The sequence below is a fragment of the Lutra lutra genome, chromosome 1 (assembly GCF_902655055.1).
Source record: "Lutra lutra chromosome 1, mLutLut1.2, whole genome shotgun sequence".
Classification (NCBI taxonomy): domain Eukaryota; kingdom Metazoa; phylum Chordata; class Mammalia; order Carnivora; family Mustelidae; genus Lutra; species Lutra lutra.
In genome coordinates this window covers 202,485,680-202,498,675 of record NC_062278.1, presented here as the reverse complement: position 1 = coordinate 202,498,675, position 12,996 = coordinate 202,485,680, and the positions used below count along the sequence as shown (strand labels likewise).

Genomic DNA, 12,996 nt, shown 5'->3' with positions numbered 1-12,996 from the left:
TAAACCTGATCCCAGCCAGGAGAGCAGAAAAGAGGACAGAGCTCACTGGAGCTCACGCTTCTCTCCAGCTCTTCAAGCGGAAAAAAGGCACAGCCGTTTTCTCGAATCAGAGCTCAGAAGAAACCTGGTACTGTATCCACTGCGCATATTTGTGGACTAGATACACAACAGCCTTGTTTGCCCTATAATTTAGAGTTCCGGCCTGGGGTCCAACAAGAGAGAAAACTTCTGGTTCTAAACATAGCCCTGAACCCAAGAGGAACTCTGGTGTCTTCAAATCATCTAATTGTTCAACAATCTTGCCAATGTTCTTCCAAGCCAGCCTAAGTATGAGTATGGGATCTGGTTACTGTGTTGGCTTTTATCTAGAGTACGAATGTGCAGGGTGCTCTCGTGTGTTCCCTGCAGCAGGCTCCCAAGGAGGGCAGGGTGCTGGGTCATCTGTGTGCACAGAGGAAGAGGCTCAAGGACACAGGGTCTGGGGCCAGCAGAGCAGCCTCTGAAAGGAATTAAATGTTCTATGACAATGGGTCACATTTGGGTCTAAGAGCCATCCCTTGATCCCAGGCCCCCACCAATCAGAAGGGGACAGGGTGTCCTCTGAACTAAGAATTGTGAAGGGGTCGAAGGATGGGTCTGAGATGGATGAGGGATCCACATTCTAACCCACCCTGAGACTCCAGGCAGCTCGGCCCACTCCCATACCAGTCCTCTCCTCAGAGAGTGGTCCCTTGGAGGCAGATGGCATCCTATCATACCTGCGTCCCCCACCGATCTGCCTGGCACACGCGAGATGCTAAATGCACAAACCAAAGAACCCTATCTCCTCACCCAGGCTCAAAGCAAGACTGAGGCCTCCATACCCAGGCTCAAATGACCACTTCTGGGCTCCACCCCTGGCGACCTCCAGCTGCCCACCGCCTGCCACACTCTACAGGAGTTTCCAAGTTATCTCCCCCCACACGAGAGGGCTGATGTATAAAGCCAGAGTTTTCAGAGGAGTGAAAGGATTGCCCTGAGAAGCAGGAACTGGAAAGTCATTCCAACGTCCACATATGCCCCCCAGGGAAAGCAGTGGAGCTGAGGTCTATTCACCACAGCGGCATACTCGGGTGAGGGGAGCTTCGGGGGGAGAAAAGAGCAAGGATGAGCCGAGGTTGGCAGGGGGCAGGAAAGAAGACCTGGCGACTGCAAACAGGTAGAGGCCGTGAGAGAGCAAGCGGGCCATCGTGCAGCAAGAACTGTCCTCAGCACAGAGGGAGTCCCTGACCCTCCTCCCCAAAGGGGTGCTGAGGGAACAGGAAAACACCCCAGGCCTTTAGGGGCTGACACCCTCCAGGCCCTCATACTGGGTACAGCCAGAAACACACAGAGGTGGGTTGCAAGGCAAGGTCAGGGGCCAGCGACAGGGACCAGAAGGAAGCGGGCAGGGGTGGGGTGGAGTCGTCCACTCCTGGAGCAGGTGAGACCTCCGGAGCATTAGCACAAGCCACACTACTGACAAGCAGAGAAGGCGCCCTGTAGCCTCCACAGCGGTGAGCAGCACCCGTGACACCATTCCCTCTGAACAGGACCTGCGTCTTCCAGGGTCAGCTCTTGCTCAGCTCCGTCCCACAGATATGACCACAGGCCCTCCCCCGGCTGGGTGCTGAGGGGCTTAGGGTCACCTGCCCCCTCCCTCCAGACAGAAACACCTACCCTCCCAGTGCAAACACCTGAACGGGGGCACCCAGGGAAGATGAAGCCCAAGGACTGACTAGAGATTTTCTTTTAAAAAATTAGACTGCTTTGAACTAATTTTAGATTTACAGAAAAGTTGCAAAAAATAGTACAGAGAATTTCCATATATCCCTCCCCCAGGCTTCCCCAGTGCTAACATCTTACATAACCATTAGGACAATGATCAGAGCAGGAAATTAACCTTGGGACAATACCATTAACCAAACTAAGGGCCCCGGCTGAGCTTCACCAGTTTTTCTAATGTCCTTGGATCCTGCTATTCTAGAATCCCAACCAGGACGTCCCCCTGCACTGAGTTACTTCTCCTTGGTCTCCTGCAATCTGGGTCAGCTCCCCAGTTTTCCCTTGTCTTTCATGACCTTGACACTTTCGAAGAAGAGTACTGATCAGTTCTGTTGTCAAAAGTCCCTCGATGTGGGTCTGTCCAGTGTTTTCTCATGATCGGAACGAGGTTATCCATTTTTTGATGAGAACACCACAGAAGCGAACCACCTGACATCGCAGAACTCACGTGCACAGGACATATTATCAGTGGCGTTGACCTTGACCAATGATGATAACCGCTCTGCCAGGCTTCCCCAGGCGAAAATACATCTTTCCCTGTGTAGTTAATCTTGGCTTTTAAAATGTGGCTTTTAAAAAATTAATTATTTTTATTAACATATAATGTACTATTTGTAAAATGTGGCTTTTTAAAAAGATAACCTGTCGCTGTCATTACGAACTCCGCGCTGTCAGCCCAGCCTGCTGATGGCCACAGCTGCCCCACAGATGAGAGGCAGCTAATGAAGATGAGCGGCAGAGCCGACGTCTCTGGAAGACGCCGAAGCTCTCGGTGACAAAGAGGAACAGTAGCGGTTTATTTATAGATCCACTTGAAGACAGCTCATTGTAACTACTGGGGTTGAATTTTTAAAACCTCGGGAACAAAGGCTGGCTATTTTAAACTCTCCTTGCACTTAGTTCAATGGAGAGTGTTAGAGGCACTGACCACACCCGGGCATCACTCCCGAGCTCGGCAATTCAGAATTTGTGTAGCATCTCAGGACACGAGCACGGCTGCCAAGGCAGATAACCACGGCCAGCTCTGCCTACCCTAGAGGCAGCGGGCCTCTTCTGGGCCAGAGCTCTCACCCCCAGGGAGAAGTCAAGGGAGGCTGCATCCTATGGGGTCTCTCAGCCTCCCCCTCCTGGAAAATTAACTTGCACACAGCTATTGTGAACCAAGATTATATCACCTCTCTCCCTGCCTCCCCCTACAGGCTGCAAAGAGGGACAGCGCCCTCCAGCGGATGCCTGCCCAGGACAGCTGGCACTAGCAGACCCATCTCCTGGCTGGAACAAGGGTGTCCCCGAGCTCCTGGTATAAATGTCCCTGAGGACAGTGGGAGAGCGGCACCCCGGAGATTCTCTTGCCCCCAACCCAACTGCACCTCTAGCCAAGACTGCTCAGTCTCTCCAGGCACCAGAACCATGGTGGGGAAGGGAGACATGGGTTTTTTCAAAGCCTCCCACGTCCTTATTTGAGCAAAAAGCACAGAGCCATATTCTTGACACAATGTGGAAAAATGTGAGTATGGACTAGGCATTTGATAGTAAGGGATTATTAATTTTGTTGGATGTGACAAGAGCACTGCAGTTATATAACCAAGAAAAGTCTTTATTTAGGATAAAATAATGTATCTGGGATTAAATAAAAATACTCCAACTCTTCTAAAAAAAATGGGGGGAGGGAGATGAGCAAAATAGACCGGCAAAACGCTAAAGCCAGACGAAAGATCCAGGGGAGTCTGTGACACTATTCTCGCTACTTTTTGTGCTTGCTTGAAATTTTCCACAATATAAAGGGGTTTTTTTTGTTGTTGTTTTATTTAGTAAAAAAGAAGAAGCTCCCAGGTGGCTGGAACGAGCCGTGGAGCTGAGGCCAGGCGAATGAGACCCCAGGAAGAAGCTGAGGACATGTCCCCAGCCTGGTGTCCCGGCATTTTCAAGCACAGGATGCAGATTTGTCAGAGTCCGTCAACATGCAGGCCAGTCTTTGGCATTGTAACAGAGAAATCCCCCAGGGGCACCACAGGCATTCTGTGAACCCTGCAGCAATGTCCAGACCGTCAAAGAAACTAATTTTAAGATAATCTCCATGGAAACCATCTATTCTGATTTTTGCCATGGTAACCGATGAGAACATAAACACAAGTGCTATCTAACACCCTTACACCACATGGGCCAATGCTGCCATCCAATCTGGCAAATTCAAGCTGCAAAAGGCTTTTTTCCAGTGAAAATGAGAAGTACTGAAACTTCTAGCGCAGACATGCTGATTCTACCGCCTCCGCTGCCCAGTCACTGCCCCTACCACCCCGTGCACCTGCCCCTGGAACTGACAAATCAGGCCAGAAAGGGGTTTCCTTCCTTTAACCTGGGACCGTCAAAAACACTAAAAGAAAGAGCCAGAGCCTGCCTCTTGCCTCAAAAGCTCAATCCATGCTGCCCACAGACTGCAAGCACGTGTCCACTGAACCCGGATTTCCAGAACATTCTGTGTTCTGGTGACATGCTGGGCGCCACAAAGTGACCAAGCACCCAGCCCTCCAGGAAGACCACAGGCCGGTGAATAACCAACTACAGGAAAGAAGGCTGCTCTGGCAGGTGGGGCGGGAAGGATTCACAAGCTGTGGGCCTCCCGGAAAAGGCTGCATGGAGGAGAGGTCATCTGGGAAGAAGAGAAATGGGGGGAAAAGGAAAACCTTCAATGGTTATGAGACCCTTGAAGAAGGTAACAGAGCTCCGAAAGGTGTGTGTGCATGCCTGGTTTATGCTCCGTGTCGAAGCACGCAGAGCCAGAAGCAAGGGTCCCCTGGGCCTTGTGTGGGTTCCATAGCTAGGTTCTTGGATCTTCCTGACACCATGAATGTCTTACCATGCCTTGCCTGGGGTTTCCGAGAACATGTCTGCTGTTGGCTTAAGTCATTAAATAGGCTTTCCTTTCTAAGAATCACGCCACTCTTCTCTATATAGTGACCTACCTGGAACAGGTAGAGAACTGTTGAGATGGAACAGTGGAGAACAAATGAGAATTTTCCAGTGGCAGGAAACTACCACTCCAAGGGGCTACTCTGAGAAGGGTGTACAGCCAAGTCCCATCCTACAGCCCCATCCTCTCACTGCCACTGTTGTTACCGCTGTTTTGGGACTTGCTCCTGCTCCTAATACCTGGAGGCACTTCCCCACTTCCTCCTTGACCTGAGGCCTGAGATGTTGAGCCACCAGCACCCAGGTCTTCTCAAGCTCAGGGGCCAGAGACTCTCACCTGCTGGCTTCCCTAGAGGCCCCGCAGGCTCTGGAGGAGGGGGGATGATGGAGGCACACACTTGCGCAGTCACAGGAGGGAGCGGCACTGAGGATAATAGGCAGGTGACCACAGAATGTGGGTTAAGAACAGGTCACTGGACTGGTGCAGCCGCACTAATGGACAGAACAGGAGCCGAGACAGGAAGACCGGCGGCAGAGGCCCACAGAGGGCTGCCCTGGGTACCATCCTCCCCCTTAGTGCATCCTGGTTGGTAATAAAACCAGCCATCTGTAGAGCCCAGTGGGTGCCTCTAGGTTTAAAGAGCCCACAGGGAAGCACCGGGATTTCTTTTACCACTAGACAGAGATTAGAACTAAAGCCTTTATAGCACTTTTCCTCTCTTGGAAAGAGGAGGACTACAATTCTCCAAATTGGGCTGAAAGGGACCCCAGTTCTCCAAATGCTTCTCCCAAACTATAGTCCCCATGAACCATGGAAAGTTCCCAAGATGGTCAGAGACTTTCTTCTTCCCGCTACATCCCTGCTCAGGAAGCCATTGTCACAACTGGCTAGACTGTTGTCTAGTAGACTAGCGACTCTTAGAGTGGGTCCCGGAACCATCGACATGACCTAGAAATTGCAAATTCCTTACCAAGTCAGACACTTGGGATGAGGCAAGCTATGTTTAACAAGCCCTAGGGGTGATTCGGAAGCACACGGAGGTTTGAGAGCCACAAAAAGAGACTTATCGCAATCCACGTGAATTGGTCAAAGGCCTGTCTCCTCACTGCGCTGCCAAAGGCAACTTCCCCCTTCCAGTAAACACAGTCGTTATTGAACATGCGCCTGGCTGCACCCCTGACCCACCTCCCAGGAAACTCAGTTGTGGCCTCTGGAAGGAAAAGGAGAGGGAATCTGGCCTGCTTCCCAGGAGCAGATGCAACAGGCCAGAGCCTGAGGGAAGGGTCCAACCCCCCCACGCTGGTCCCCAGGCCCAAGGTGCCCCTCTGCAGGGAACATCGGAATCGTTGGTTCTCCTAGACTAGGCACAGTCCAGTTACCCTCCCTGGCCACTGTGCAAGGATGCTCGGCCTCCAGCAGGAACTCTCTTTAAGAATTGTAGCTTGGGGGGCGCCTGGGGGGCTCAGTGGGTTAAAGCCTCCGCCTTCGGCTCAGGTCATGATCTCAGGGTCCTGGGATCGAGCCCCACATCGGGCTCTCTGCTGAGCGGGGAGCCTGTTTCCTCCTCTCTCTCTCTGCCTGCCTCTCTGCCTGCTTGTGATTTCTCTCTCTGTGTGTCAAATAAATAAAATCTTAAAAAAAAAAAAGAATTGTAGCTTGGTAACAAATACAGAATCTTCTTTGTTTCTATTCTCCTCTGTCTTCCCACTGAAACTAAGAAGCCCAGAGCACTTTCCATGACTTCCGCGCCAGTAAAGGTGAGGAAAATGCAACCAGAATGTGAAGTGAGGCCTCTTGTCTGGGGCCTGCTGCTGCCCAGAATCAGCAAAGGCCGCTGTGGCCACCCTACCCCCACGCCGGCAGGAGAAGCTTTTTATGTAGTGAGCCGGGAAAATGGAGAATGCCCGAAGGATGCACCGTAGGCTGGTGAGAGGAAATCCGAGTACAGAGAAGCAATATGGACTGCCTGAGGTTACAGGAGAGACTTAACATGTCAGGCTAGGCTCCAGCTTCCTCTTGGATCAGCAAACAGGGGCAGTACAGCTCTTAAACCGCCAACCAAGTGGTTACAGGCTGTCAGGAGTCTGGACCCCAGGAAATCAACCCTCTTCCAAGACGCTTAAGTGCCTGGGCCTGTCCCAACTCACCTGCTGACTAGAGCCCTTTTTACTAACTAGTCCTAGGAAATTCAGAGCCAGAACCAGGGTCAGCTGTAGAAAGAAGAGGTTCCCTTCTAAGACACATAAATCCGGACTTCATTCTTGCCATAAACACCCACAATGCCTTGTCTGCCAAGCATCCCCTCAAATGCATACCTCTCCCAACTACTGAAAGCAAATGCCAGCCAGAAATCTACATTCTCAGCAAGAGACTCCAGTCCTCCATGTTCCATACAGAGGGAATTCCACAAAGCAGGTAGAAATGGACCCCGTCCTCTACCTCAACTCTGACTCCTTAGGCTAGATGCCTGGGGTGAGAACCCAGGAGCCTCAGATCTTCAGCATGGGGTAAGAGGCAGTGCCAAGACTGGAATCGAGCCCAAGATCCCCTACATCAAGCCCCACCCATGGTAGCACCCCAAAACAGAAAGTGGAAGCATGGGTGTAGGAGGCAGCTGGGGCTTCACCCTCAGAACAGAGAAACTAGAAAGAAGAAACAGGCCATCCTCAGGGAACGCTGAGCCCTCGGGTCAAGCATTCTTGGCCAACCTTGCCACCTCCTCCTGGGGACAGCTCTAGCACTGAGGATCTGGATGGGGGCGGGGGGCCATGGGTAGCCACTTCGCTTTGAGGAGTCATGGGCGGGGGGTGGAAGAAAAGAAGCCTGTTTCCATTCACCTTATGGACTGGCTTTTGGATCTGGGAGCACAGAGGACTTGGGTCTCTCATCAGGAAGCAGAACTGATTCCTGCAAGGGTCTAAAACCCTCACCGGACCTCACAAAGGCGACCTGCAGAGAGCAGTCAACATCAAAAATTATCTCTGTCAGAATCGCTCCCTCTGCTGCATGCTGTCCCCCCGCTCGGCAAGTGGGGAACACACAATCAGCCCGACTGGGCAGGGGGCTCATCCTGCTCTCGGTCTGACAGAGGAAGGAAGAGGAACATTTTAAAAACAGCTAAAGCTTGGTGAGTACTTGCCATGTGCCAGGCACGGTTCCAGGTGGCTGCCTGGCATGCACCACCTCGTGAAATCTCATGAAGGAAGGCCTGGCATCCTCCCATCTGAGGTTGAGGGGCCCCAAAATTCAAGGTTACTGTCTGAACTGGAGGGCAGCCAAGCCCGAAAACGCAGGAAGTGGTTTTCAGTTTTCCTGAATTACCTGGAATTCTGCGCTCTTCCCCTCCCACCCCGCGCGGCACAACCTTCCTTTGCAATTACATAATAGGCTCTCAGGTGTTTGTAGAGGAAAGGCAAGAAGAGTAAATCGGAACAAATGCATCTTTGCTGTTAAAAATGGTTTTAAAAATGCTTCTGTGGTTGAGGCAGAAATCAGTCCTATGGCAGCTGGGCTTGGGGGAGCAGGGGCCAAATCCAAGGTCAGCCAAGACACAGTGACCCTGATGCCTCATGGGCTGGCAGGAGGGAGCTAAGAGGAGCTAGAACCTGAGTGGCTGAGTGCCAAGAGAACAGAGAAGGCCGGGGACTACAGCTCAGGACAGAGGTGAGCACCAGACCCTTGAAAACAGCAGCAGGAGCAACTGCTACCTAAGACTGGCAGGGCCCACCCCCTGCCCCCACACGTGCCCCTCTGGGAAGTGCTCATCCGCCCGCAAGCAGCCCTCCCGACCTCCCTCCGGCCTTGCAGCGTGTCACAGGGCAGAACACGGAGCTTCCCGGCCGCCCCCAGCTCAGCCATTGGGCTGGAGCCCTTCCTCTGCAGCCTTCCAAGCAGAGAAAGCTCCCAGCCACAGCCTTAAACTCTCTCCTCCACAACTCAGCCAGGAATAGAGGGAAAATGGAACCCATTATTCTCATTCTGAAGGGCTGGGAAATGGCTTGTGCTTTTCAACATGAAATGTGCCTAAAAATAAGCTGTGAATTTCAACCAGAGGTTGAAAATAGCTCTGGCAGTGAACAGAGCTCTCTGTTCAGAGTGAGCTCAAGGATGGCCTTCGATTCCAAGAGAGAGAGCTGAATGCTACAGTCCAAGCAGGGGTCCAGGGCAGGGGGCTTTCCAGGGCACAGGGGCTGTCACACACTCACAGGGCTGCCCTGGCCATAGTCCACCGGGGGCGGGGGGGGGGGGGGCTGCCCTCTGGCTTTAGAATGCCATCCTCCGTGACACACACAGTATCTGGCCTGCTGGCTCCCTAAGATCCTCAAATGCCCAGGTGTGTGTCGGGCAGCTTTAGGGCCCTAGGCTTTGGGGAGAGACAGAGCTGGAGGGGGAGGGGGTCAGAAGGTTCAAGAGCGCCTGGGGCATGGGCTGAGCCAGGCCACCCTGGCCAGCCACCAAACCACTCACCGGTTACCATCTCAGGGCCAGGGAAGCCGGCAGGCAGGAAGGGCAAGAACGCACTCCAATGGTAAGTAAAAAAAAAAAAAAAAAAAAAAAAGAGTTGCTAAAGGTCTTTTTTTTTTGTTTACCGTCACCTCTGGAAGATCCCAAAGTCTGACAGGCTGAAACGACATTTCTATAAAATAGACTTCTATTAGAGAGAGTCTAGAGACCTGAGCCATGGCTGCCGGGTGAAGCCCAAATCTGGCCCAATCGAGCAGGGGCAGGAGCTCCAGAGTCATCGTGCTCGGGGCAGCCCACCCTCCGCACAGTGGCCGTGCTGTTTCTGCCACAGAGACGCCCCGGACCCACCTGATTCCTACCCTCCTGCTGTTGCATTCACTGCCTTTCTGGGATCACTCCTGAGGCAGGAGTTAGGGTAGCGATTCTCAGCGGGTGGGCCATCCTGCCCCCCACCCAAGCGATCTGTCAATGTTTGAAGACGTCTGGGGCTGTCACAACAAAGGGTGGGGAGATGCTACCGGCAGCCAGCGGGGAGAGGCCTAGGAGCTGCTGAGCATCCTGCAAGGCCCAGGACAGCCCCCGCTGCAGCCTTCATAGGGCCAGGGTGGGGTCCGCGGGAGGGGCGGGAGCTCATCGGGTGCACCAGTTCCTGGCATGTGGCTGCAGATGACCTGAGCTCCCCGGGGGAGTGGTGACAGTCTGGCCAGCCATGGGATTGGTCAACAACTCAGTGCCAGGGAAGCCCTGGGGCAGGAAAGGTGAGACTGTACTTGTCAGCTTCCCTTCCCACCACAGGGGCAAACCTAACCACGGGGTAGGACTGGGCCAACGGGCTCTCCTGGGCGGCGGGGGCTGGAAAACTGTGGGTGACAGTGGTGATGGCTGAACAACAGGGTGAATGCTCTTCCCGCCATTCAACCGCACGCTTCAAATGGTTCAAAAGGGAAATCTTATGTCATGTACATAAAACAGAACAAACCAATCAAAAACCCCTTAGCCCTCCTCTTGGCCTGGGAGTCCTGAGATCAGAGACACCCCTAGACGTGTACTCCACGTGGTGTGTACCCTTGGGCATGGGTGTTTGTCTGGATGAGGGCCCATACACTGCCTCGGTGTCGCAAAGGGGCTTGTGACAAATAAAGGAAAAGCCATAAACAACAATTTTAGGACTAATAAGTCCTGTCGCTGTGTGGATTAGTAAAGTTCACCTATGTCCCACATGGGGGCCTCAGAGCCTGCCTGCAGGAGTACTCAGGTCCCGTTGTAGAAACAGAGGTATGGGAAGAATGGGTGCTTCGTCTGGGACCACACGGCCAGGATTCAGACCCAGTTCTCTGACCCCAGAGCCCATAACCTTTCCCCTGTGTAAGCACCACGTGGTGACATCCAGGGGAACTGTGGCCATAGCTCCGTCGTGGGCCAGCAGGCAGTATGGGAACACATGGTTTTCCTGAGTACTGGTGAGCTAGTCTCCCATCCTTGCCAAACACTGCCCTGTCCTGCTGGCTTCCCCTACGCTGAAGGCCTTCGTGCTAGAGTATTAAGCCCCACAGTTCTGGAGCGCAAGGATGCTCTATGCCCCTTATCTGAGCAAGACTGAAGGGACAAGAGGCAGCTTGTCCAAGCCACTTGCCTAATAACCACAAGAAGAATATGGGATTCTCCCCTTGCTGCTGATTACTAACCATTCCCAAGAGGCAGGTGGCTGTGCCCTCTCCTGAGATGGGGGCGAGCTGCTGGACAGCCCTGTGCCACCTACAGTTTCTAGCTCGGTCAGCCTTGCTCAGAGGGGCCAGTGTGGTGAGCCCCCAGGTCCAGGCATCCCAGCAGGTGACTAAGCCCCAGGCATCTTATCTGAGAATGAGAGTAGTAACTTGACCCGCCCAGCCTGGGCTCGGCTCACTGAATGCCCAGTACATGGGGGAACTAGAGGGGAGAGGGATGGGGGAGCTAAAGGGGAGAGGGTCCTCACCCCACAGGATCCCAGTCCTGCAGTTTGAGAAATGCCTTTCTAGGCAGAAGACCAAACAGGAGCAAGCAGGCCGCAATGCAACCCAGTCATCCCCACCAAACCCCAAAGCTGAGAATCGGCTACTCGTTAACAAATGTCGTGAGAGAACAAAACCTCCCAGCCCAGGGCCGCCCTCGAAAGAAAAGCTTTAAATCTCAACCTGGCCTATTCCTAGAGGTAGCTCCAACACACAGAATGGGTGTGTGTGCACGCGTGTGTCGTCTCAGGCTGGGGTGGGGGATCCCTCTGCTGGAGCCAAGGCAAGCCCAGGATGGACTCAGAGGCTTCCTGGTTCTATTCTGGGCCAGCCTTGACTTGCTGGGGGCCTTGGGCAAGCCGTTTCCTGTTGTTCAGGCTGGTTTCCGTGGGTGGGAGAGGCTACACTGCCTCCAGGGTTGGGAGGGAGAGATTTAAACACCCTGCGGCCACTAGGGCTTAAAACCCTCAGGGCTCCACACCCTTGGCTTGACAACTTAACTTCAGCCACAGCGGAATGCAACCTTATTCAATGAGATCATGTCAGTTATCAAATTTTCCCCAAAAGTATCTGTCAAAAATTGCCGCTAACTATTTTAATTCAGGAACACTAAATGCCCTTTTACCAAGAAAGATACTAAAAACAGTTTGTGGCTGAGGAACTTCCTTTCCATGGTTTAAAAAAAAAAGGGAAGTGAAAGCAACAAGGCTGGGCCTTTCCCATCCGTCCCAGCTGTGGCTCAGGCCCCACTCCCTCTAGGAACTCTCCAGTGGGTCCTCGGCCCAAGGTTCGGGCATGGGACAGGTCCTCCCTCTCCTCAACCATTAGTAGCCTGCGCCATGCAAACACTCCCCCCACCAGACAGCACAGGACGTCGCACCCAGTGGTCCTCATGTCTTGTTTGTACATTCTAGATTTGAAACAAAGTGCAGCAAGTGCCAAAGTATGATTTGCCGCTCACCATGACCCACCAGAGTTTCAGGGCTCGGGACATGCCTGCTGAGCCACTTACCAGATTCCCAGAGGATGTGGCCAGTGGGGCTGGGGGCCTGTGCACTTTTAGGACTTCTCCATAATCCACAACATCAAAGTTACTCTTCCAGACCATCACCTGCAGAGAGCAACAGGCACACAGACATCACACCAGCCCTACTTCATGGAAGAAATGAGCCCAGAGGTGACCCCACCCCCCACCCCAGCCAAAGTTGCAAGACAGTCCCCACCTGACAGCCCCGCTCAACTCTGGGACTTGCCACACCTCCCCGACTTTGTGGACTGGCCACCGTGTGGGCTTACTGCATGCTGTCCCTAGGCCTTTGCCCTTTGTTGTCCCTTCCTGGAGTGTCCCAGCATCAGCGTTACTAGCTGCTTGTGCTATAGCGCTTGCTTCAGCAGCATCTTCTGAGAGACTGTCCTGGTCTCCTGCTAATGTTTATCATAGCCCTCTAGTGATTTCTTTCATAGCATCAGACTCAACAATTACTCAATTTCTCTGTCTCTCTCCCCACAAAACAGAAGCTCCCAAGGGCCGCGGCCTGGCCTTAAGGTACACCAGACGACTGTGGTTAAATTCCTGGGTCCACCCTTTATTGTGTGGCTCCAGGCAAGGCACTCAACCTCTCTGTGCCTCCGGTTCCTCATCCGTGAAGACGGGATGATGTTACTTCCAATCTCACAGGAGACAGCTCGACAGACACTGGTAGCCCGGGAGCCGTGGGTAACACACCCATCACTCCCGGCTCCGCTTGAAGGAGCGTCGCGTCTTGAGGCTCCCCCAGCAAAAGGCTGGAAAATGGCCCTGCTGGGGAGCAAGAGAGCTCCTGCTAGAAG

At 53.2% G+C, this 12,996-nt stretch overlaps 1 protein-coding gene across 5 annotated transcripts in view; it reads right to left on the bottom strand.

Annotated features, from left to right (window-relative positions):
- The window catches only part of POC1A (POC1 centriolar protein A), a 69,485-nt gene that overhangs the window by 30,346 nt on the left and 26,143 nt on the right, over window positions 1-12,996 (bottom strand). For all 5 annotated transcript variants that reach the window (XM_047692708.1, XM_047692674.1, XM_047692701.1 and 2 more), the window contains exon 9: window positions 12,179-12,277. In XM_047692708.1, the coding sequence (XP_047548664.1) occupies window positions 12,179-12,277 (99 nt within the window). The remainder of the gene's footprint in view (window positions 1-12,178; window positions 12,278-12,996) is intronic.